Source organism: Syngnathus floridae, chromosome 14, assembly GCF_059516105.1.
Source record: "Syngnathus floridae isolate MCC-2025c chromosome 14, RoL_Sflo_1.0, whole genome shotgun sequence".
Lineage (NCBI taxonomy): Eukaryota > Metazoa > Chordata > Actinopteri > Syngnathiformes > Syngnathidae > Syngnathus > Syngnathus floridae.
In genome coordinates this window covers 9,264,396-9,290,510 of record NC_142426.1, presented here as the reverse complement: position 1 = coordinate 9,290,510, position 26,115 = coordinate 9,264,396, and the positions used below count along the sequence as shown (strand labels likewise).

At 42.2% G+C, this 26,115-nt stretch overlaps 2 protein-coding genes across 6 annotated transcripts in view; both read right to left on the bottom strand.

Annotated features, from left to right (window-relative positions):
• Positions 1-12,142, bottom strand: part of chd7 (chromodomain helicase DNA binding protein 7) — a 41,347-nt gene extending 29,205 nt beyond the window's left edge. For 2 of the 5 annotated variants that reach the window (XM_088397352.1, XM_088397355.1), the window contains exons 1-3: positions 11,713-12,142; positions 1,567-3,081; positions 1,139-1,452 (exon numbers count right to left, since the gene is read on the bottom strand). In XM_088397352.1, the coding sequence (XP_088253478.1) occupies positions 1,139-1,452; positions 1,567-2,989 (1,737 nt within the window). In that variant the 5' untranslated portion in view covers positions 2,990-3,081; positions 11,713-12,142. Of the gene's footprint in view, positions 1-1,138; positions 1,453-1,566; positions 3,082-10,497; positions 11,525-11,712 lie in introns of those variants that run through there. The other 3 variants (XM_088397356.1, XM_088397353.1, XM_088397354.1) reach the window with 3 other exon arrangements.
• Positions 12,143-13,234: 1,092 nt separating this feature from the next.
• On the bottom strand, positions 13,235-24,925 carry rab2a (RAB2A, member RAS oncogene family). The gene is made up of 8 exons (XM_088396775.1): positions 24,706-24,925; positions 21,901-21,972; positions 21,453-21,520; positions 20,030-20,112; positions 19,621-19,713; positions 18,948-19,059; positions 17,099-17,167; positions 13,235-15,376 (listed from the first exon to the last, which is right to left on the bottom strand). The coding sequence occupies exons 1-8, from the start codon at positions 24,749-24,751 to the stop codon at positions 15,281-15,283; spliced, it is 639 nt and encodes a 212-aa protein (XP_088252901.1). The 5' UTR covers positions 24,752-24,925; the 3' UTR covers positions 13,235-15,280.
• Positions 24,926-26,115: the final 1,190 nt, after the last annotated feature.

The following is a 26,115-nucleotide window of genomic DNA, read 5'->3' as shown; positions in this document are numbered from 1 at the left end:
AAGGTTTCCACCACCAGGCTCCATACATCTCATTCCAGACCACAATGTGGTTTGTGTGGGCATCTGAGTGACTGTGTGGATGGGAGACTGTGGGGCCTGCAGGCAGCTAGACTTGGGATGGTGCATGCGACGAGCAGAGGCGACAAGCGGCGTTCACCAGCCAAACTAGCATCTAGGTCAGGAGCGCTAGAGAAATTGACTGTGACGACTTAAATGTCAACCGCAAAACGCAGGTCGCAAAAGCTAGAGGTAGGGTGGGTGATGGTCTGGAGGAGCGGTAAGCAGAGAATGCAGAGGGAAAAGGCGATTGGATCGAAGCACGTGAGCCCACAGGGCTGCCATTGTTTGTGAACGAGTCAGTGGAGAAAGGAGGCTTTGAGCGACTAAACAAGCTAATGGAGCAGACGGCACCACCAGCAGTAGCAATGATGCAAAAATCATCATGAAAAACACCAATGTCACCATCTTGGATGCCATCTTGCTTGTTTTCCCCACGTACTTCCTCTTAAGGGGCCCTCATGGGCTTCTTCCCCCCCCCCGCCTGTCACCCTTTCGGACTTAAACTATCTCCCTGAACATCTGGCTACATAACAATAATGAAAAGAAATAAATAAGACTGGGAAAGAGACCTGCAGAGGGAGCGGAAAGAGAGGAGACAGGGAGGAGGCAGAGACAGGAAGGGAGGTTTCCTCTAAAGAGGCGGGGGTGAAGTGGGAGCAAGGGGGAGGAGAGATTATGGTGGTGGCGCCTCTATACGTGTGTGGTAGCTTGTGTGTGCGTGCTGCAAAAATCCATTTCCCCACACACATAGAGGCACAACCACACATGGCCAAGAGCAGACACAAAAGAGCAGAAACACAAAGTGACACCAGCATGAAAAACATAAAAATAAAAAATACCCACAGAGCCTCACTAAACGGTGCCCAATGTACCGCTGTGTTCTCGTATGTCATGTACACACAAACACGGCAAACTTTCCTTGTACTCCAAACACAGAAATGACTCCACCCACATAAAAAACAAACATTCACATATAGTGCATACTTGCACGAGGCCCCCCCCACAAAAAAAAAATCCTGTGTTGCTTGTACAGGCACATAGCAATGCAACTACAAAGCATTTTTTGGTGGAGACTCACCTGTATATTAGGCACTTTCTGTGGGGTGGTGGGGGGTGAGGAAAGTGGGTGGGAGGCAGAAGGTGGCGGTGCCCAATGGTGGGTGCCCTGGTTAGGGGGAGGGGGCGTGCTCTGTAAAGGGTGGGGGGACAGGTGAGTGTGCTGCGTCTGAACATTTTGGTTGGGTGGCAATAAACCGTGGTTCATAGGCAGACTGACAGATGGACCCTGGAAACCGACAGGAGAAGGTTGCATGGGCTGGCCGCTTCTAGAGGCTTGCTGCTGGGAATGGAGGAGATGTGGATCTCCTTGGCTAACTGGTGCTTCAAGAGGCCCTGAACAAAGAAGCGGGACAATCAGTTACATCTAATCAGCATAATAATAATTATTTCTTAGTTTTATCATCAGAGTCATATGGAATGTAAAGTACAAGTGGTACAAGTGTTTACCTTGTTGTGGCTGGAGCAAAGGCCGATTTGGGCCAATTTGGGGACGCTGTTGTCCCATGCCAGAATACATCTGCCCTGCATTGGGGGTTATATTGTGGGTCTGCTGGTGTTGGTGTGGAGCAGACAATGACGTTTGGAGAGGTCTCTGAGGATGTGCGATAGAATTTGGTGGAGACTGCAGGGCCGTGTACCCTGTAACCTCTGTGGGAACTGCTAGTCCTGCACTAGGGGGCCTGACCTGTGGAGGAGGGGGGGTTGGTGTTCCCAAAACCCGCATGGGGGACATTGACGAGGGAGAAGGGTAGGATCCCTGAGCTGGGGGTGGAAGGTGGGACTGGGGTTGATTTGGGGGCTGGGAGTGGATAAGGGGGTGCATAGGCTGGCCCTGTTGCCCTGTCGGCTGTGGTGGCAGTGGGACTGAATGTGTCTGGTGGGACGGCCCGGAAGGGTATCGCTGCCCCGGCTGCCCAGAGGCTGGGCCTGATCCCTGGTTAAACCTTTGGCCAAGCTGCCCAGGTCCCATAGCGGGGCTTGCGTTGCTACTGACAGTAGCATTTGCACCCTGGCCAATCCCAGAACCCATGGCACCATACTGGGCTTGATAACCAGGGTATTGTCCAGCCCCAAAACCGCCCATACCTTGCTGATGTTGATGAGGATGCGGAGGCTGTCGTGAGGGAGAATGTGGGAATCTAGGTGGGTGGCTCACATTGGGGTAACCTTGGCTTTGTGGCTGCGGGTGTCTCATTTGACCCCCCACCATTCCAACATGCCCCATGTAGTGAGACGGTTCTTGAGTAGATTGGTGAGCCATGCTCTGTTGTGGGTAATGTTGAGTTATGCGCGCTGCGTTGGGTGTGGGTTGTTGGCCTTGCATCCCGCCATAGTTGCTTTGAGACATTTGGAAGGCTCCTATCTGGTTGGGGCCACTCCCCGCTTGCGATGCTGCCTGCTGGTATGGTGATCTACTTTGATGCGGTTGCCCCCAAACACCAGCTCCACCCGCTCCACCCCCAGTCTCACCTGGGTAACCGTGATGGGTGTTGCTTGAGTTAGCAGTATTATGGTAGTGGGAAGCCATGCCATTCATAGTTGCATTGACATTTGGTGGCCCCTGGCTAGGACCATTTTGTGACATCATTCTACCACCGGGAGCACCGGCTTGTTCATAGCCTGCGTAGGTGCTGTGGTCGTACATTTGGCCCAATTTAGGCTGTGCTGCTCCAGTACCAAGGACCATCCCCTGGTTGTATGCCCTGTTTCCCTGGTGTTCGTGGTTGAGGGGGGGATTAGTCTGCCGGGGGAGAGTGTTGGATTGGCCCGGCGTTGGCTGCTGAGGAAAACAGTCTCCTAAACCATCCAATCCATCTGAGAACAGCCCTGCATCATCCCCAAATAAACTCAACATCCCTGGGTCCGCCATGGCTGGGTGGGGGCCCACAGAAGGGATGTGTTGGTGCAGGAAAGCCCTTTGCAGCTCCTATCTTGCTACTCCATGGTCCTCTTTAAAGATTCCTGACAAGAAATAGGGGAGGGGGGGGCACAATTTTAGGATGGGATAGCAATCGCTAATGACGCAGAAAATGCAGAGGAGAAATATAATGCTATTTACAATTCTATACTTTACTATCCAAAAGCATCACCAACTCATGAATTAAAATAAAATTCCTAGCATATGGGAAATTGATTGAAATTTGTTTTTCATCATATTATTCACATTCAAAGCATGACATCCACATAACAATAAGGTTCCTAATCCTCCTCTATCACAAATCTAGTGGCAAAAAAAAAAAAAAAAAAAGCGCTTAATCGGTTCCCTACATGACATCATGATCAATGGGTGTACATGAATGGAGGTGAAACCAGCCTAGTGGAGAAAAAATACAGGACCAGTAGCTTCACCTATTTGAACAGCAGCAGCTGTCATCCAGCCAGCAATAACAGGTAACCAAATGTCAAATATTTATACACACCCTGTAGCCTCAATAAACTGAAGTGAGTGGCGAGACAGTCCCTTTGTCACGGTTGTAACATACTTTCTCTGTTGTGCAATATTTGTTCAACTTCAAGAAGAATAAAATCAGAAAAAGTGACATCTTCTTATTTTACTTTTTACATAAAACTCTTAGTTCCTTAAGACTTTCAGTTTTTGGTCTGAGACTGTTCGAATTGTTAGGTGTAAGACCAGCATTTTTTTTTTTTTAATAAAAAGTTGCGCTCAACAGCAAACTACAGCTTCATTGAATTTTCAGCTTCATCCTAAGATCTTTTTCTAAGCTTTTTTTATGTATTACATTTATTGCTATAACATCCTAATTCCTAATATTGGGCCAATCCTGTATCCCAAGCATCGATGTGTAATAGTCTTATTAGTTATTAAAAAAATAGTTAAGTTTTTTTTTTATTTTTTGTTAAATTCCCTTACCAAATTTCTTTCAAAGTAACTTAAGTAGAGAAGCACTTGTGGTAAAGGAAGCAGATTTTCTGATCTGGACTGAACTCAGAAGAGACATTTTGTACATTACAGATGAATGTAAATGAACAAATCCTGTGGCATACCTAAATATAAGGGCTGCATAATATTAAAAAAATATATTGTGATATAGGCCAATAAGTTACTTACTCGGAATTGTATGCTTATCAAACAATCAGACAGAAACTTTAATGTGCACCTCCAACGAGTATTGGCTACTTCTTAAACAAATCAGAAGACACACGAAAACCGTCCCACAGACATATCATCAGCGTGAAGACAGCAATTTGCCAATTTTGCAAACGCAAAGACATTCTTAATGAATCAGTATTCACGCCAACATGTCTACCGGCAGGCAGAGCACTCCGCAGTTCCTGACAAACGACAGCCCCATTGTCTCTTGTTTGCTTATTGGTGCACAATCAAAGAATACAATCTTACTTTACGATTTTTGTTCTGCCGAGATGGAATAAATTCATAAATTGCTTTATAAGTGGGTAGTGGTGGCGATACATTAAAAAGCATACTATACATTTTGATAAAAAAGTTTCCACTTGCACCAGAACCCGATTTTATTATTCCTCAAAATTCGGTATGAATTTGTTCTGATAAATTGAGCCAGCTTAAACTCAACGGCCAATTCATGTACGCACTGCATTTCTGTAGCGATTATCAAACATCAGGTCATTGCAGGCGTTGTCTGCGGAGTCACCAGTTTGGCAACTAAACTGCATGTGGCCTCCAGGCAGTACGACAGGAAATCTCTGCCATGTCAACAACACCATGTTTCCTCTGAGACAGGAACAGACAAACAAAACAAAGTGCGAAAGACTACAGAAAACGCTCCATACGCAAAACCTAACTCGACGGACAAATTTCCTCTGGTGAACACGTGCGCAAGTGAGCACCCACCAATCTCCCATTACCACTTGGGTTTAAGCCACTATAATTTATACCTTTGTTCCCAAATGGAGAACATCAGGCAGTAGCTGGCTAGCTGTGGGTGTAATTATGCTCAAGTGAGGGGATGCTGGCCTGTGTGCTTGAGGCTGGGATTTAAGACCCGGAAGGAAGGAAGAGAGAAAAGGAGGAGGCCAGGGGGGGAGGTGATGGTGGGTGGGGGAGTTCAAGAGAGCAGGAGAAGAGAAAAGCAGCGAGGCAGGGGGAAAATCTGGTTATTTTACACGCGGCTGCCTTGTTAATGGACAGTATGTGAGTGCGCTTCCAGTGTGTGTGTGTTGTACCAGGAAAGGTCTGTGTTTATCTAATCTGTTCCCTTACCATGAGGTAGGAAAAACCACTGGCCACCTCAGACTGATCCTAGAGGCAGACATAGATGCATGCATGCCAGTGCGTGTAGGATGAAGTAGGTCAAGTAATCCCGGTGTATTAGTCAAGTTCGAAAAGATTTGAGACTGACTTGGACATGAGCTCAATAGACAATCATCAGCTTCTCCTTCAGCCTTTTTACATGGGAGTGGAGGTTCTTTGCTACCTCATTTAAAGTTGGGATTATGAGGTTAGACAGTGTACCGTATTTTCCGCACTATAAGGCACACCTAAAAACCTCCAATTTTCTCAAAAGCTGACAGTGGGCCTTATAATCAGGTGCGCCTTATATATGGACCAATATTGAGCCACTACAGAAGGCGTGTCCAAAGTCCAGCCCGCGGGCCAAATGTATATATCTTCTATATGGACAAAGTTTTAAAATGGGCCATTCATTGAAGGTGCGCTTTATAATCCGGTGCGCCTTATATATGGACAAAGTTTTAAAAGATTGTGAACCCGCTCACCATTATTACTTACTACCATCTATTTTATATCTTATTGACATGCGCTTTAAGACCAATGGGAGCGAAAGGCATGAAATATGTCCCCCTGAGATTGGTTAGTTCCTGTTCCAACTCCGCCTGCCTGCATGCCAAAAGCCAATTAACTCCCTGACTCATTTTAAGAGCACTGAAGTCCAAGCAAAGACTCTAAAATTCATTTTTGGGGCCTCCTCAACATGCATTCACGTCTACGTTTTTTTTACCAAGATGCGTAGATGTGAATGAAAGCTTTGAAAGGGATGAGGAAGAACAACAGGATGAGAAACATCAAAACTAGGGTGAATTAAAAGACCTGCACGATTGCACACACATGGGCCAGAGATGTATTTGACATGTCTTGACGCAGAAATCACACAAGCACACGAAAGCTCTCCAAGCCAGCCTCTTTTTTTCTAGGCACAGCACTCAGTCCAGAAGGTCTTCCCTGCAGGAGAAGGGATGGTGATTGTGGGGGATGGTGGTAGAGAGAGATGACAGAGACAGCAATGACACTCCGTTCTGAATGTCACAGTGGCGCTCAAGACCCCCTCACTAACCTTTTGGTTGGAAATGAGAGGGTGGACACCAGACCAAGATGGAGATATGATAATCATAAGAATGAGGGAAAGAAAGAGACATAAAAGAAAGCACATGGGCAGTGACAGAAGGACTGAGTGGGTGGGTGGGTGGATGTGCAGCGATAGATGACAGGATGAAAGTGATGGAGGAAAACAACCGCCCTGCTTCTCATCGCCGCCACGGGGGCAGTCAACCTCTACACATGGCCACAATAGACAAAATGGCCGCAAGTAAACAGAATGGCAAATCATTCTATGAAAGACAATTAGACTATTTTGCCGCCCATCAGTTATTAACGATCATTAATGCTGCGGTGCCTTTTAAAATGCAGAATTTTTAAGATTATCAAATGAATCAACAATCATTTTGGGGAAATAATTAATCGTATAGAGACCTAGAATTGTCCAGATCCTAAGAATTTCAACCTCTCACATTGTCAAAACAACATTTACGATGATTTTGCAAAAACGATACATATCGCCCAACCCTACCGCTAAGTTTATTTAAAGTGCATTGCAGCAAGGCAGCATCACAACAAGCATTTTTCAGCTTTTAAAACAGAAGCATCAAGCCGAGTGGTTGAAATGCCCAGTTTTATGAGGGGAACAAGACCGCAACAAGCAACAACCTCTTGCTAAAATGCAGCGTGCGGTGGAGGAGTGAGGCAAACGACAAGAGGCACGATGGAAAGCGATCACCAAACTATTTTTCAAATTGTTAAGAAAATGAATGAATTTGCAAAAAATGAAGTTGTTTCACTGACAGCCATTATTAGATTCCCTCATTACAGTTTCACAAAAATAAATATTTATGTAGCCCTTCCTGAAAGCAGACTGTGTTAAATACTAAGCTTTGCAAACATTTGATTTAAAAGTGCAATGATTAATAGTGCTGGGTGATCACTCGATAACAATGTGAATCATTATAGAAGTAATCGATAAATACAATGTGTTTAATAAAGTGTTTGATTGTGCTTTTGGTGTAGAGAGCGAGCTGCCTTTCCACCCCGAAAAAAAAAACAACGACGACGACGCAACTACTGCTAACCACAAAAAAAGCAACAGCTAAAATTAAACATCTTCGGAAGGCTATGTGGTGTACATGTGAAGGAGTTCCGTCTCTAACGTGCGACGACGCCAATGTCATGAAACCATGTCAGAAACTTGGCACCGCAGTCAGATTCTAATCAGGAAATTACAAGCAGGTAAGGTATGAAAGAACTATGGCAAGAATGACCTAATGACCTAAATTAGTCCTAAAGGCTTGGTCACCGGTAATTAGTTGACTACGTTTACACTTTATGAACATTGACTGAAGGTTAATCCTTCATCAAGGAATCTGCTTTGACGTAATGTCTTCAAGTATTTACAGTGCACTACTGGAGGAGCAACTTCACACATTTAACTGGATTACAATGTACACAAAAACAGTTAAGTCTTTTTTCTTATTTGAAATAGATGAAAGAAAATAATTATCAATTATGAGTCATATGAAATACTGTTCTCATATTGTGAAAGATGTTTCAGCCCAGTAACGTCGGTTCATATTTACTGAAAATCGCAGCATATCGAACAAGAAAACCGATTAAATTTTCGTTAAACTTATTCCTTACCAGACAAGCATTCTTGACATGTTTATAAATGAAAAAAAATAGGAAAAAGCAAAAGCAAAAGAAAACTATACTATAACAGCAAACATTTGTTTTGGTTCTTGTGCACCCTTTATTTACCCAAAACTTTTTTGCTTTGCTTCACAAATGGGTATGGCATGGGCTATCCCACACGGTGCTCAGTGGGACCAGGGCTCTAGTCAAGCCCAAAAAATCTTGGTCGACTTTCAGTTGTTCAAATTTTCAACCATCCGATTAGTCGCTGGGGCAGGAAAAAGAGACAACAAAAATGGCAGTTAGCTCTACATTCATTAAATCGGCTGTGTGCTCCAAACCTTATAACAATGCTAAACAATGAAATTTGGAAACACAGTTGATGGGGCTAAATCAGACAAGATGAGAAAAGGGATTCAGCCGCATCGCTCTGCGTCGTTACCGCCTTTCGCTGGCGCAACGGCGCCCGCAGGCCGGTTGATTGGTAGCGCATATCAGCCCTGACAGGATCATCAGGGTGTAATCTATCACTCGCAGAATGGTCAGGTCACCATTTTAATAATGACTGCCATCTAAACGTTGGGTAGGCCACTGGCACCAGTCAAACACAGTGATCTCTCAAAGTTCTAGATTGTGAAGTCAAAAACGGAGTGAATGATTTAAAGTCTTGAGTTTTATACTTCAATATTTAAGAAAAATATCTCATTTATTTATTATTCTTAACAATCTTACAGCATGTTTATGCTCCTCCCACACCCACAGTAATATGGTTATTGGGGGGGGGCAGCTATAACATGGTGGTAGCCATTCCAGTGGACAGCTACTCCTTGCCGCTGTTTTCTCTCAAGCCCCAGGGATGCCGTGGGCGAGCCCGCCAGTGCTTCTCCATCCAGTAAGCTCTCTCTCAACAGCGAGGCCATGACGCTTCATGACCCACCATGCCATTGAACCCATCGCCTCATCGGCATCCCCTCCGAGCCCATCTGCAGCGATGGAACTAGCTTCCCAGCAAGCCTGTGGCAGCCCTTCAGGCAAGCGTGGCTCAATCTCAACACCACCCCACTTACATCTCATCTTGTCCCTTCCCTCTACAAATACGTTATCATAAGACCCAAGATGTTTCAAAATTCTCCATAAATTTTAACGGTATGGCCACAAAAAGGGATGCAGGACCCTAAAGACGGACACCGACCTCCCTAAACGACAAGATACAGCAACAAGCGACGTTGACATGCAAAAAGAAAGGGGAAACACATACATGTAATAATATGAATTGCTTTTTATTGTAATGGTTAGATTAGATGTTCAATACTTTGGTATTTATAAATTCTGAGATGTTGGTAAACGTTCGATACAGAGCGAGCTTAAATGACGCCGGAGCAAAATAGTAAACACACTAAACAGTTTTTCTACATACTATGGAGTATTAATTAATTGTATAAATATTAATTGTCAACAGGGTGTCAAGTGGGATGACAACATTAGGTAGGGGTGGCAGCTTTCACCCCTTGCCACCCTGTAAAACCAAGACGATCATGACATTCGATTGATATTCACAATTCCCAAATTGTTATTTTTCCATGTCTTCTCAATGTGACTAACGTCATTTTTATCCTGACTGCAAGGTCACCCAACACAACTTTGATGAGTAGCCATAACATATGCAAATAACAGGAGATGCTAAACTCTTTCTCAAAGTTTCTTTTTTAACTAAGCCCCCCCCCCCCCCCCCCTCAAACAAACCAACGCAACCGTAGTTTAAAAGGGTCTCTATTCAAACCACAAGAAAAGACAAACGAGAGAAAGAGCAATGGTGGTGAACATCTGTTGTGTGTATGTGTGTGTGGTCGGGGCCTCTTATCTCTCCCTCTGTGGCCCGCTAAACATGACGAGCTGCCATCTTGGCTCACAGACACAAGGTAGTGAGTGGGGGTAGCGGCTCCAAGCTCGACGGCAGACAGGAGGCGGAAAAACAACCATGCGGCACAATTACAAGGACTATATCAGACTATGAGAACATAACTTTGGCGTCATATTTAATAGCCGAGTTTGTTTCGGTGATACTTTTTTTTTTTTTTACGCGGAGGCAAAGTTACGCGAGCGCCACAGGGTGACCATTACGCAAGTTGAGCGATTACAGACCATAATGGAAAAGAGGGCACGATAGCACGAGCGGTACTCGAAATAAAACAACGCTACTCCAACATGCCGAACAAAATGTGATAACGCAAAGTAGTCGAAAGAGTTTCTCCAACATCCGAGGAGCACTGGGGGCATCGGCAGGTGTTTGGAGCCGCAGTTTACTCCCGATCATGTCGAGTAACAAGTGTAACTCAAAACTGTAGTGATCGCCAAACTTGGTCGACGGATGGAATTTGACATCATAATAAAAGTTGTTCACCGTGTCAAACAAATAACAAAAAGCAACATTAAAAACGGAATACGTGGTTTGTTTAACTTACCCAAAGTAAATGCGATGGTCAAATTAACTTTACTCGGCCTAGAGCGAAGCATCCTCTGATAACCGCCCCGAGCAGGTTAGTCACTAGCTCGGGGGCTAATAAGTACACAATGAAGATGAGGGCTGGCTAACACGCTAGCTGAACTTGTGTGTCCTAGCACTGGGCTAACCTCCAGCGGCTAGCGAGGCTAATTAGCCTATCAGTGGCGTTTCGCACGTCGTTCCCAACAGAGGAGTGAGCGCCATTTGGGGGTTTTATTTACGCACAAAAACTGTTCAGTGCGCACTTTGACGACTAACAACACTAGTTTATATGTTTCACGTATTATTAACGCCGTTTAAATTGGTCAAACGTGAGAGAAAAGAACGCGAACGACGCGGTTGATGTAGATGACCGCCTGGCCTCACAATTCCCCCTCCTGTCCTCTGTCCCTCCCGTCCAATAAAACTAGCGACTACTACGGGCACTTCACGATGTCCCCGTCTTATACAAAGGTGAATTCGATGAAAATTAAACTCATGTGGGTCAAACTTTACTTCAATGTGTTAATGGAAGCCAGTTTGGCATTTATCTGCGGTGTTTTGTCCGCCGGGAAGCTCCCTGGGAGATTGGCTCATTCAGTCGGCCAGTGACTCACCTCTACGCTCGAGCCACCTCGTGTCTCCTGAAAGCTCAACACAATTAGCTAACTATGCTAACACCCACACTTCTCTAGTAACTCAAGTAAAATTTTCACAATGAAAAAAACTCAACAAGTCGGAGAAAAACTGATATAGAACAAGAGCGGTTCGCTGTGGCGTCCCGGCGAAAAAAGCTTTCCACTTTCCAAGTAACTATCGGAAAGTGGCTTGTGTGCGTGTGTATGTGTGCGAGTGTGCGATTAGCGGGTGCCAAGGCTAAACTTGCTATTGTTAGCATGTCGGCATGGCTGATACGCAGACCTTCAATGACTTTCTACCTAAATGAGAAATAACCCTGGGAGAGAATATACTCGTCGCCCGAATTCTACAATTTCCCGCGAGTTATCCCGGAATCCAACATCAATCTCCCTCACACTCAGCGAGTGCGATTGCGTTCAAAAGTACCGAAAACTTGCCATTCACCAAATGAAAACGCTCCTAATACATGAATACTGGTTTCACATTAACTACACCACTGAGTGCCAATGATGCTCTAAATATTTTCATTACAAATGTGAATTTAAAATCATCTTACCAAACAAGCTTGGTCACTTCAGGCTCCTTTTTCTTTTCTTTTTTTTTTCAAATCAAATCAACTCCTCGTTAGTGGCGTTAGTATCTCCGTTTGCTCGGGGGAAAAAAAAACCCACCGTGGTCCTTTCTGGCTTTCAATAAACAGAATGAGGGGGAAAAAAGTTGAATTTGAATGTTTACCATGAAATGTATCTCCGGTGGGTCTCGCTTCAGCGACCTCGCCGACAAGTGCGCGATGCGCTTCTCTCCTTTGTGTTAATTTCACTCAAATCGAGTTTAATCCGATCGATCCCTCGGCTGGTCGGTCGCGTTCCCGAGTCCTCCCCTCCAGACACTCGCTCACCTTCCTCGGCCGGGGGGTGCGCGCTCCCGAGGATCTCTCATACAGATAAACAGTCAGCGTGCGCGGTCACTGACCCCGTCGTGCCCGTGTGACGCTCTGTGAGACTCGTTCAATGGTGGCAAACCTAAGTACGTGCACGTTGTTTTATTTTAATTATACGCACAAAAACAAGATTGAAGCCGCTTGCATCCTCCCCAAGTTAACAATTAGCCACCACCAAGAGAACTGTGTGTTGAATGGAACGTGTGAATGAATGTAGAAATCTTTACAAAATAAAACAAATTTGCGCCAAAAGGTTTTTAGATCATAGTTTCGTCACTGTATGAATTAAATTAACATTCATTCATCACAGTTAAATTATGAAACTTAATCTTGCGTCAATTGGACAAATTAACTGACCCATTTTTGATTCAACCTGTCTTAATTTTGTCTTTAAATTATACAAAAATGTTTTTTGGGGGAAGTGGTTCACTCACCTTGTTAATAAATATTTTAAAATGTAATTTTTAAGTAATTATTGACAACCAATCCAGGGTGTTGTAGACTGCCTCCGACATTCCAAAAATGCATATTAGGATAATCTACGATTCTAAATCGTCCATAGGTGTGAATGGTTTGTTTGTCAATGGTGATCATTATATAGCATCTTTAGCCAAACATGTTCAATAGTTTTGCACAAAGCTTAACAACCACATAATTAGTATTCTTGACAAAATAACTCAGCCAAGCAAAACCAGATTAGAACTACGACGTGCTATCTGTATCGACAAAAATAATAAATTCATAGGAATACGCTGCCCCCTATTGGTTTAGCATGGTGACCAAAATTACATATACAACCTTTGATGTCTACATTATGATTGATCAGGTTCGAAAAAATAACATCCCTGTAATGTACACAGGGATCAATACGTCATGCAAAAGTAACCTCAAACGAGTATCAGGAAACGCAATCAAGTGCTCATCTAGATCTCCATTTTTTTTTTATATTGCTCATTATTTGTCTAATTGCCAGTCAAACGTAGGACACGAAATACAATATAAAGAACACTGTTATTTGCTTTACAATACAGAAAAGCAAACAGTACAATTTTCGATGACAAAGCGAGTAAGACCCAGTAAAAAAAAAAAAAAAAATTAAACACCATATTTTCCCACCTTCACAAACAAAAGTGACATGTTGCGTTTAGAATGTTTTATTACAGTTTATTGTGATAGCATTCTTTTTTCTTCATTTTTCATTTTATTTTCTTCCAAAGAACAAACACAACAAATAACTTTTGGGGGCAAGAGGAGAAGCGGGAAAATGAAGATTGAGAGGGGAAGGGAGGAGGGGGACACACAGGTAAGATAGATCAATCCATAGATAGATAAATAGATGCATCAGGTTTGGCTTGATCCTCCCCCTGTAACCACTGTGGAGCTGTTTGTCGACACACACGTGCACTTAAGCGCGCACAATCCTACATGTTGCTTTACAAAGAATAATCTTCAATTGACTTGATTAATATCTGATATATATCTAAAATGACAAAAACAACAACAGAGATCCTTCCCCATATCTTTACAGGCCTTAAAAGATTGTACATTATATATTGTGTGGAGGGCACGTGTGTGCGTACAGGGAATGGGTGGGAGTTATTGATGAGGATTTAAATCGAACATCCCAACAGTCCCAACAGAGAGTAATACATCTCACAGATTTGTGGTAAAGCATGTTTGTTTGCAGCTAATTCATTTTAGCAACTGTCCAAATCTCACAAGAGGGTGGAGTTAAGGCAGACAGCTGATCCTGATGGTAAACATGCTGTTTTGGCGATAAAAAAAAAAAAAAAAAAAAATTACCACAGTCAGAGAAAGAGCGAAGAACAGTAGGGATGCAAGGGGAAATATGAATAAGTAAACAATGCTCAAAAGAGTAAAATGATGCCCGTTACATTGCAAAGCAGGAGTCATTGATCTAGCTCTAAACAACACGTGATATATCTGCCAACTATTTCATGGTGGGAGTCAAAGCTTGCTTAAAAGGGAGATGCCTTGACATTTGAGTCGATTCTCCACCGGGGGACTTTACGTGATCTTGTTAACTGCCCGTTATCATTCACACTTGTCATTTAAAAGAAAAGGGCACCAGCAACCTTTTCAACAGGGTTAGCGAGCAACTGGATTTAAACGAGAATGGTTGAAGGTCCACAAAGGTCTTTTTTTTTTTACATTTCTTTTAAATATTAAAGCCCCGGTGAAGACCGCAACTTGCCAAAGTTCCACTTTTTAACAGCCAAAGAAGCTAGAGAAAAATCTAAACAGCCATATATACACAGAATAGCGAATGATAAATACAGTTAACAAAACGTTTCCAATTATTCCTTTTTTTTTTTGTTTGATTCTCAACTTCATTATGACAGCCACTGCTCTCAACATCCCCTTGACATTTCTTTAACTTTCTTCATTTTTCCACCATTCCAAAAGGATTCATTCTCACACTCGACAGTTTGGTCTTTTATTCTCTCTCCAGGACAATTTAAAACAGCCATATGATTATTTAGTGTTCATTAAATACATTTCACCTGCAAGTTGACATGAAGACAGAACGAAGGAGGGGGAGCAGTTTTATGAGCAGAGGGTAGTGATTTGAAAGACTGACTTCATTGGAATGTCTATATCATATACACGCAAGGGCCTACATGTACAAACATGCCTTGCTACCAATGTGCTGCATCGTTTTCTTTAAAAACATGTGGCGATGTGAGTATATAGGCAACACATGGTTTATTATTCCATCCAGTCAGTGTCAGATGGTATATATCCCCCCCCCACCCACCCACAGGCATGTCTCTGGCTGGACAAATTCACTACCATCATCCCCAGTACAGCTTATCATCATCCTCTCGGTGTCAATTAAAAAAAAAAAAGTGTTAAAACCAATGCATCTTCCCAAGGAAAATGTGAAGTTTAGAATTTTAGTGAGGTAAAGCTGACACCGTTCTTGTAAGGGTTGAGATCATGAATTGCTGCCATGAGACTCTCGGGTATGATTTTTAGCAAAAAAAAAAAAAAGGGTGGTCTGACAGAAGGAAAGCAAGGAAGACACAAATGGATGACAGGATGGAGAGAGACAGATTAACAAACTGTTAATGAGCCTGCAAAGTTCTGCAGAAACACAAGTGGGGGGGGGGGGGGATTGAGGGGTTAAAGGAGGAGGATGAAGAGATCTGTTTTGGGGCCTTCAGCAGCAGCCGCCTCCAGCCTGTTGGCCTCCCTGGCTACCGGGCAGTGTTGAGTTGGTGGTGGGGTGTTGCGGTCCGATCTTAATACCGTTAGCCTGAATGGAGACAGTGAGAATGAAAGTGACATCACGATAAGCGTTCACAACACATGGAATGATTACCCAAGCAAAATCCCCCCCCAAGGCATCAGTATAATTGTTGGGAAGACGGCAGCAAATTAGAGGCTTGGACTTTGCAACGGAGCAAGCTAACGCTAACATCACCCTAACAGCATGAACTCGGTCAGACATAAATCACGGAAAAAAAACATAAAAAATAAAAAGAATAGCAGGAACAAAGTGACTTGTAATACAAACAGGGAAGAAAAAAAAAATCCTGGACCTGCAGGGACTCGTAAGATCACAGCATAGAAGGAGCAACAGGTGCTGCAGAGGAAACACAAGCGCTCAAAGACACGATGAGAAATGAACGGCGTGAATAAAAAAGACAACCTTCGAGAGAGAGAAAGAGAGAGACAGGTGGGCGGACGGCTGAGAGACGTATCACTTTCAAGTCTCGCTCTCTTCTGTTCAATTGAACCCCCCCCACACACACACACTCCCCTTCACTTAGCATTAATGTGCCGAGTTCTCCTCTGTGAGGCCAGCTCGCTCTCTCCCTCTCCTTCTGTATTTATTTATCTCCTTCATTTATAGCGTAACTCACCCTCCTCCTACGTTCAGTAGCAGCCGTGCCTCTGGGAAACACTGTATGCCTTTAAATCACGTTTATTGAGCTAAGGCCATGTGTGTGAGTGTTTTCTCATAGTGGCTGCCAACATTTCTGGTGGGGCTTCCCTTCCTCCCTCTCTCGCTCTCTTACGCTCTCTCAGTCAGTCAGCTGATGTGGTTTGGCCGGCTGGCCTGCCTTCATTCCATCTTGCTGTTTTGAACAAAACCACTCACGGCTGGCTAACGGACTAACATGGACTTACTGTGGACATGGACGCACACTGGCACGGATTTTGTGTTTAGATGCGACACGTTCTGTCGATATTAACGGGCATGTTCGCGAGGATTTTTGGCAAGGACAGTCTGTGAAAGTCCACGGAGCCAAATGCCTGAGAATGATTGTCATTATGTAAGCTACAGAGACACGATTAAGAGGGAATTCGATGCTGCTCAAAGCATGAAGCAAACATGAGGAGCCATAAAGTCCTTGCCAAAAACAACCCAAAAAGTTCAGCTTAGGGCATTTCACTACATTCAGTGACTGATCATATTTGCATTGTTTAAAAAAAAATAAATAAAAATCTCAGCAGTGTGGATAAGATATTTTGTTTTGTCAACTGGTAATCTTTAGCTCCGTTGATTGTATTGGCAAGCAACAGACAAATATGTCAAGACTGGAGTATGATAATAAGAAAAGTTTGAGTAAAAGTAGAAGTTTTACTGCCTCTTGAAACATAAAAAGTGTTGCCAGCGTACCTTTGCAAAAAAATGTCAGATTTCCCCCGATTACACATAGTACCAACATTCCTGTCTGGGCAACTGTTCCACAACAAAGATTACCATCTGTTTGACTAGATGATGGTGAACTGGCCTGTGGCTGACTGGATGAATGTTTGTCTTCTTCTAAATGACTGTGACATTGTTGGAGTGTGAGGAATTTATGAGCTGGCAAACTGCTGCGAGAAAGAGCGAGAGGAAACCTCGAGAATTAAGCGAGTAAAACTGAAAAGCGGCAGAATGTCGGGAGTTTTGTTTGGCAAGAGAACGCCTTGGATGGAAGGGAAAGTGATAATGACAAAAAAAAAAAGTGACCAGTCAAGGTCTTACCTCATTGTTGATATCAAAAACACCCTCTTGGATCTTCTCATAAATCTCCTTGGCTGTGTTGATGAAAGCCTGAAATGGAGACAGAAGATTTTTTACAGCCTTATTGTTTGACTATGCCGACAAGGGGACTGAACGGATATTTTAAGAAACGCTGGGTGGCTCACAACCCAACAACACAAAACAAGAACAGAGATGTTTCTTGACGGACCTTGCATGATGTTACACCATCAAAAAAATAAAAAAAACACCTAATATTTTAGTAAAAGGAAAAATTTGGATTTCAGGGGAACAACAGTTGCAATGAAAAAGAGGTTTTAAAATTATTAGGATTTATTTTATGTTATGATTTTATTTTGATTCTAAAATTATTAGGGTTTATATTACTATTATGTTGCATTGATGTTAAAATCACTACTTGCCACACCAAAAATGTCAGTGCTCCCAATGAATTATAAGCAACATTTTCTTAGTTTTGTGCAGCCCAACTAGTCGGAACTAGTTCTGATAAATGTTTTGTTTGTGGAATACGAATGAAACAGGCAAAAGCCACCTTTTTTTTTTTTTTATCTTCTTCGTCTGGCACCTTGTAAAAATAGACTAATGTACTCAGGGGAAGTTCTCTGGTGCACTCCTGTTCACTTTTGTCCTCTTTACTTGCCTTGACTCCCATGACTTTAATTCAGATGTATTGTAAAGATGGGCTGGGGAGGAGGCAAAGAAATTTGAGGAGGATCGTAGCGAAAGATGAGAAGATTTGACAATGTCAAAAAGGAGGAGCAGAAGTAAAAAGGGCAGAAGACAGGATCATAAGGAATGGGAAAATGGACAAAGATGAGGAGAGGATGCTTACAGAAATGTCTCCTTCCATCAACCCAGTGTCCACCCACAGAGCCTGATGTCAAACCCTTGACACTGATTGGCTGTTGGGTGTTGGGCAGAGGAGGCGGGGCGAAGGCTATGAATATGTATGAACTTTAACTGGCTGATATACTGCTGGAGAAAAGGGCTGATGGCGACGAGGGAGAAAGGAGGAGGGGAAGGGTTGAAGGAGACCAAGACATGAATGGTGGGAAGGACAGAGGGGGCAGGGGGTGGCTGCTTGATGACGAGAAAAAAAAAAAAAAAAAAAAACGGGTAGCTCGAGGAAGCAAGGGGGAGGGGGGGATGAAGAGGAAACGATGGACGGCGGTGGATGAGGAGGGATGGAGCGAGTGCAGATGAAGGGAGCTGAGAAGAGGAGCGGTATCAGGAGGATTCAGAGGACACTAATGAGACAAATTAATCATACCGCACACACAAGGCGCGTGTGCACACCCTCTTCTCGTTTTAACCCCTGAGAGCTCTCGAAAGCGTGTGTATGTGTGTGTGTGTGATAGGAAAGAAAATGGGGCGCAAGAAAAAAAAAAATCAATGTAAACACACACACACACACACACGCCTGGGGCTGGCATGCTATGGAGTGTAGGATGGGATTATTTATGTGATTGGGTAAGTGAGAAAAAGGTCCCAGAAGACAACACTGTGCATTCATTAGACACCAACACCAGAGGTGTTTCTAGAAGGCAGAGCAGTGCTAACATCTTGATATTTCACATCGATGTAAATCATTTTGATTTGCGTGGGGATGATTCATGTATAGCTCCGGAGTTCCCATATTGAAATCTTGATGGGTACTGTAAAATTTGATAAATATCTGGTGTTTTTGTAAAAGGGCTTGCAATAGTCTGTAAAATAATGCCATCAGTTTTTTTAGGGATGTCAGTAGGTTTGGATTGTGTAAGGCAGGAGGAGATTTTGGTTGCGTAACACGTTGAAGGACAGTTTCTTGCGTGAGAGTGTGTGTTGTTACCTCCTCTACGTTTGAGGCCGTCTTGGCTGAGGTCTCCATAAATATGAGGCCGTGTTCTCTGGCGAATGCTTCCCCTTCCTCTTTCTTTACCTCTCTCCGTGACTCTAGGTCGCTGAAAGGCAAAAACGTGGAATGGTGTAAGAAATCGTTTGAAATGAGGAAGCAACCAGTCAGTTAAAAATCGAGCGTATAATTAGATTTTTTTTTGTTGTTGTCTTGAGGTGTGCAACGTATTCATCTTCATCAAGTTACATATTTCTTTCGATCTTGAGTCCACCCAACAAGTACCACAAGAGTTTGACATTGACAAAATTAGAACATAAAAAAAAACAGCATTTGTACGGCGACAAGCTGAGGTTTGCTGCAACTTCCCTATTTTGATGTAACGAGAACGCGGATCAAGCAAAGCGCAACAGCATTGTTGTCTGCAATTATACTGACAAGCTGTCCCATCTATCTTGCAAAACACATTACTTAAGTTCAGGTACAAAGTGAGTCAATAGTCTTATGAAAGCAAGTACCTCATGACTTTTTTTTTTTAATCTTAAAATGTCCATGCTATCTTTAGTCTGGCTCAGAAGATAAATCTAGTTGACGAACTTTCGAACCAATCCCTTCTAGGATTGATGGGAAAATCTTTCAAACATGCAGTCTATCTCAATCCAAAACAAACCTCTTGTTGCCAATGAGCATGATGACCATATTGGAGTTGGAATGTTGGCGAGCATCCTCTAACCAGGTCGTCAAGTGGTTAAAAGTGTCCCTCCTGAAATAAAACGTGGACCGTGACTTGATCACAACATGACATGCATAGCTACTGTACCTAGCATAAATGAGTACATCAAGAGATTTGTTCGAAAACCTTGAGTTTCCTTCTCGAATTAATACAAATTACATTTTAAGGGGCACTAAATACTCCCACAGAAGCAGCCCAGTACTTAAACGAGCAAGCAAACAACATTTTGCAAAGAAAAAAATGTGGCTGATGGGCATAAAAACTCCAAAACAGTTATTATTTTAATCAAACACACTGAATACAAACTGAAACCTAATAGTGCACGGAGTCTGGGATTGGCTGTTACCTTGTGATGTCATAGACGAGCAGTGCTCCTGCTGCTCCTCTGTAATAAGACCTGGTGATGGACCGGAACGACTCTTGACCAGCCTAGAGAGAAACATACATATATTCGTCAAGAGAACTTGAACTCTTAATAATTAAACTGGGTGTAGACAAAAGCCGATCGTTTGGTTTTTGGTGATTTAAATTCACTATAACCGAATAGATTGTCCAGTCCTGATTCCAGTTCCAGGATTTTGTCCAGTTGCGGAGAAGACAGGACAGAGAAGTATTTGTAACTGGACACAATGGAGTTCTCTCTGACTTGCTCCCCCTTATCTTTCACAATTTCTTTCTGTTTCTTCAAGCCTGCGTCATAACTCACTTTTGTCCATACAACAACAATGAGAAAATTCCCACTAACTAGTACGGATGTAACCTTTAAAGGACAGGACAGGCCATCTTGTTCATTTACACCGCCTTCTAATATTCCCCTTTCATTGTCACCTTCACTGTCTGTTCCTTACATCACTCATCATTTCCTTCTTTCCCCATTAGCAAACGTTCCGACCGAGCCCCGAGCCATGTCTATTCATGCCCTGTCTCGGCTCAATGTACAGTCACAATGTTGCCTGTGTCTCATCTGGGCCACACACACAAAACAAAATGCTCTCAGTGCCGGCAGCTGCAGTTCGGCACTGCGTGGAGCTCAGCTGTTAAACCCGACGGGCAGGCTGTGGGTGAATCACTCGCCCAGTCATCCAACTTTGTCAGCCTGTCTTGCCGTGGGGTGAGGCAATCAGTCACTGAGTCAGAGAACTAACGAGTCACCCAAAATCCATCTATCCAGGGAACTCAACCCAGGTTATACAATTCATACTCGCAGCCTGTAAGTAGCCTGATGAACACACACTGGTAAGTATTATATCATGTCCAGATACAAACAGCAGTTTCTTTGTCTTATGAACTAAAGAAAACATGGACAAGTGTCAAGTTTCAACTTGTCTTCAGGTTGGCTTGCAGCAGGCTGATGTGTGTCATCATGGCTGACAACCACTGCTTGGCTGCTTCTTTAAAACATTTGCAATGGAGCTCTGGCGCGCCCTGCTGGTCAAATTGCGCACTGAATGAAACACACCATCCAATCGTGGTTTGGATTATTATTAAATGAATTAATAATTTATCAAAGTGTTTCCAGAATACTTTGTCCACTGGAGTAGCTAAATAAGTTAATCGCACAGCAGTGTAAACAACAGTAATAAGTATGTTTTTAATAACTAAGAACAATGCAGTAGTATTCCTAATGGCTTGTTAATTTTCCATTACAAGTACAGCCTGCAAACTCAACACTTAATCAAGTGTATACTTTTGAAATAAACTGTATCAAAACACTCAATTTTTCATGTGTAAAAATATTACCATAAAGAAAATATATATATATACTTTACCGTATCCCAGATCTGCAGTTTAATCTGTTTGCCATCTATAGTGATCATCCTCGCTCCAAACTCCACCCCTGCATTTAGGAGAGAGCGTGAGATAGTTCAGAAATGCTCTCTGACATCGTGAGTTTAGGAGCAACAGTTAATTAAGTCAGTGATTATCAAATTATTGGATTTTTTTTGATTAATGCAAAAGGCAAGCATTTTGATGGTTCGGAAACACCCAATTTGCTCAAATTGCCTTTAATGACACTTATGTATAGACACTGATCGTGTTAAGGACATCAGAATAATTCAGGAACATATCAGAGTGAGCTATTAATGTCCTACAAATCGTTATGAATAATTTAAGCGTGATATACCAGCAGTGCGCGTGTTTGCATCTATCAATCTGTATTCTTTACTGTTTACCTTTATTGGAAATTACAGAATGTACAAAAGCAGAGAATCTCACCAATGGTAAGGTCGTGAACAGGCTGAAACCTCTTGTCTGTGAACTGTAGTAATAGACATGACTTTCCGACACCTGAAAAGACACACAGAGATAATCACCGTTATTAAATACTATACAATGACATCATAGCTTTGAAATAAAAAACAAAACAAAAAAAAAACAAAGAGAGAGGGGGGGGGAAAAAAAGAGAATGGTAAATTACCTCAATGGGTGATGATATTTATACAAAAATATATATACACGCCTAAATCTCAATTTACTCTTTTTGATTCTACGTGACTTTCTGACTAATAGTTTGGTCATGGACCCCAATTTTTTTTGTCATAAATACGTTTTCAAGTAGTATTTTAAATGGATGATATAAGAACCGTCCGAAGCGAAATGAATAGCGTGTAAACCTTAGCGCTAGTGATTTGTTGCAATTCCGTGATTAAATTAGGATTGTTTTTGATTTGGAAAGGGAAAAAGTTCCTGGAAGCACCTCATCCACACACTCACAAGTCAAAGAGTATGGGGGACAGTAGTAGAATAAGTGGCTGCTTTGTTCTCTCTTCCATGCGATTCACATAGCATCAAAATGATTTACTCAATCCGCCTGACATTGTCATCTGTGTATTGCTTCTCTTTTAATAAAATATCAACAGACTTTGATGCGTGTGGGTGACGGTGTGCTGCACTGTAGTGTGCATAATTGTATTTTTTAAATTTGATTAAATTTAATTTTAATTTGACTAAACCTTTAGTCACATAACGAACAGCTTTCCCATTGGCAAAACAGACTGGATAATCAAGCTTCTCTACTTAGTAAGTGAATATCACAGTTGAAGTTCATGCACCATTCTCCATTATTCCTTCTGAAGACTAGTTTATGTTGACTGCTTTCCAACTATGTAGATTACCATTTTTTTCCTCTAATTCGGGACCAACCAATTAATGGGCTGATTATACCCCTTGTAAAATCGTTAAAAATCAAATTGCCCCTTTTTTTTCTTTCCTTTTATCTACCCTAACATACAACAATGTACACAGATAACGATGATCTCGTTTGTATTTTACAACATAGATATCTATATGATTACTATCTATACGATGTCAATCAATGTCAGTAAATTGATATGTTGTAAACTTTGAACAAGTGAGGCTTGAGTGAACAGTGCAACATATGCTGAGGAATGACGTGATTTATTAAAAATAGAACACTGGACTGTTTTTATGGAGGGGGGGGGGGGGATTATAATTTAAGAAGTTCCAGCAAACCACAATGCAACTAACTAGAAAAAAAAAAAAACCTTCACAGTTTATCTGATTGTTCTGCATTTATGGCCTAGTAAAGTTTTTTACCTAAATATTTACTGACTGTGATTAGAACTTTATTGCTGGATTATATTCTCATTCCAATTTAAATACAAATTGGTTGTTGTGGGACCTGATCCCCCATCGAAAAACCGATGACCCCTACTTTGCCATGTGGTAGTTTTGGTACAGCAATACTCATATGGATTTAATTTAATGTTGTGACATCACGGTCTTCTTCAGACATCGTACTAATTTAGCTTGATTTAACATCTCAACTGTGCGTCGCAGCCAAGTAGGCTTTTAATGACACTACACAGAACATTTAGGCTGTCACTATCGATTATTTATTCTTTTTAAATCATTCAATATATTCAGGTTCAACTACATCTCAGTCACAGGTTGTTTACACTATGAATGCAAACACTATTACTTTGTAATATGTGAGAGTCAACTAACTATAACTTTTTTCTATAAATTGTTTATGACTCGGTCTGGTTTGGTCGGTAACATGTCAGAAAACAGAGCAAAATGCTAATCACTGCTCTCAAAGTAAAAGCAGGTATTTTCCAAATGTCTTATTTTCATTCAACACAAAGTTAATCAGTTTATTTACCATGACAAAATGCAGCAATGAGAGTATTTAGTTTTGTGAGGCTGAAAAAGTTGGACCATTAGGATAAACAGTGGCTCTAAACAATTGATCAAAAATAGATGCTAATTCGACTGACCTACTTTGATTCATAATAAGCAACCACTTTTATTTGCAAAATGTTAATTACTCTTAATATTGAGACAGGAGAAATACACCAGCTTCCACAATCGAAGCGAACTGGCTCGGCCTCTCATGAGGGCAGGCAACTGTCCAGATGAAAATATAAATCAGTTCAACCACGTAGTACACATGCAAAGGAGTGGACAAGTAGAAGCTCTCTATATAAAAAAAATAAACAGCATCGAGTCGCCTGCACTCAATCAATAAACGTGATTAAGAAAAACAAACGATCTACGCCATTTCAGGGAATATTTGAGGCGTAGCTTTCCGAACTGGCTTGCTGCCCGCTGGCATTTTGTCATCGAAATTTCTATTTCGATTGATATTACTAATCTTACGCATGCATGTTTACTGATATGTGATAGTCGCTTGCGTAACATTTGGTTTAACTCCAAAACGTTGGCTAGACAGTTCAACTGAGCTAGCTGGCTACAGCTAACACCCCCACCCTGGACGCAATTGGACCAGAGGCCCGTATTGTTTCGGCTAATGTAAACAGCTACCGCTAGAATTTTTTTTACCGACATAGTTTAACATGTGGACACTTGATACGCAGAAGTGTTTTTCAAACAATCTTGTAAGGATGCGATAAGAGCGAAGCACGGGAACTGTCATCCCACCTCTGCGTCTCTACTTTTACCACGTCATTGGACATCCAACACTGCGGAAATGGACCGCTAGCAACATGCTAACCGCTAGCTGCATGCTAACATCAAGTCTCGCTTGTTGCAACCTACCTGTGTCTCCGATGATGATGTATTTGAAGAGGTAAGCGTATGCCATGGCCCCCAATTTGCGCAGTTAGTTGTCCAGACTATCACACCTTCGTAAACCCGACTGTAAACTGCGTGGAAATGCTGGTTGTCAACCTGTTTTTCTGTGTCGGCGCCGGAGAACGAACAATAAACAGCTAGAGCCTCAGCTCTACGTCACTAGGTCCGCCCTCGCCACGCTACACAATGTGTACTTCACGTGCCCTCGGAAATTACACCGAGTGTCGTGTTTTAAATTTACTGAAGTTTTAGACAGCAATGTAGCTTAGTCTGTCTTTGATACGTACATAGTGTACTTTTGATCTTTTCTAATTTAGGAGCGTGAGAGGCTATAATATATTAGAAGGAAATATTATAGAAGGTAATATGATATATTATGATGATGTCATGATGATTATCATCGTGACAATGATGATGACGATTATTTTAAGTTATGTATTTATTAGTATTCTTCAAATTTGAAGCATTGAAGCTGAAATATAAAATCACTGCCTATAAACTGCCCAAACTTTTGACCACTGCTGCACATAAGATTTTATGAAAAATTCTTGTGCGCTTTTTTCCCCCCTCATAATTATGACAACAGTATAACATGCCCACACAAATAATTTGCTGCTTCAGATAAGGTGTAGTGACTTATTTTTGCCTGTAGAGAGGAGTAAAGTGTCACGGAGGAGGAGGTGGGAAATTGTTGGGATCCTGTAAAATCAGTAAGTATAATAAACTGCAGAGAGAGTTAAACTAAACCATTCTTTCCCACCTTAAATCTTAGTTACTAGTTTTACCAAAACTTTTTTTTCACAATACTTCTATCCTTCTGAGAACTGGGAACAGTTTGGGGGAGTGACTGCCCAAGTGCAAAAAGCAAAGTCTATAAATTGATTCTTGGATGGAGTCCACCTCTATCTTTCTCATTCAGACTTCCTTAAAAGTACCCTGCCTCTCCTGCAAAGTCAACTGGATAGGCTGCCTTGCTTGACCCTAATGAGGACAAAGGTTATGGAAAGTGGATGGATGGATGGATGGATGGATGGATGGATGGATGGATGGATGGATGGATGGATGGATGGATGGATGGACGGACGGACGGACGGACGGTCGGTTTCTGAAGTTATGTAACCACGTGTCTGATCTCATGACTTTAGCAAAATCAGATATCACAGAGAGAAGCTAGTCCTGCTTTCACATCCACAAGTTGGAAACAAGGGATTTCGTCTGCATCCCAAAGTCAATGTCTTTATAAAGAATCTAGGGCAATTAACATCAGTGTCCTGGAGGATCTGTAGTAAAAAAAGACAAATATACTATCGGAGTGGAACAACTGGGGTAGGAGCAAGTTGCTGATCTCAAATTGCTTGATTTAATTCTAAAGTA

Bases quoted from the DNA above. Each gene is read 5' to 3' on its own strand.
- rab2a (XM_088396775.1), bottom strand. From the start codon at position 24,751: ATGGCATACGCTTACCTCTTCAAATACATCATCATCGGAGACACAG. The intron at 20,113-21,452 runs GTAAAGTATATA...GTTTCTCTCTAG, and splicing joins AACTGCAGATCTGGGATACG to GCTGGTCAAGAGTCGTTCCG. The intron at 19,714-20,029 runs GTAACAGCCAAT...GTTTTATTTCAG, and splicing joins CTCGTCTATGACATCACAAG to GAGGGACACTTTTAACCACT.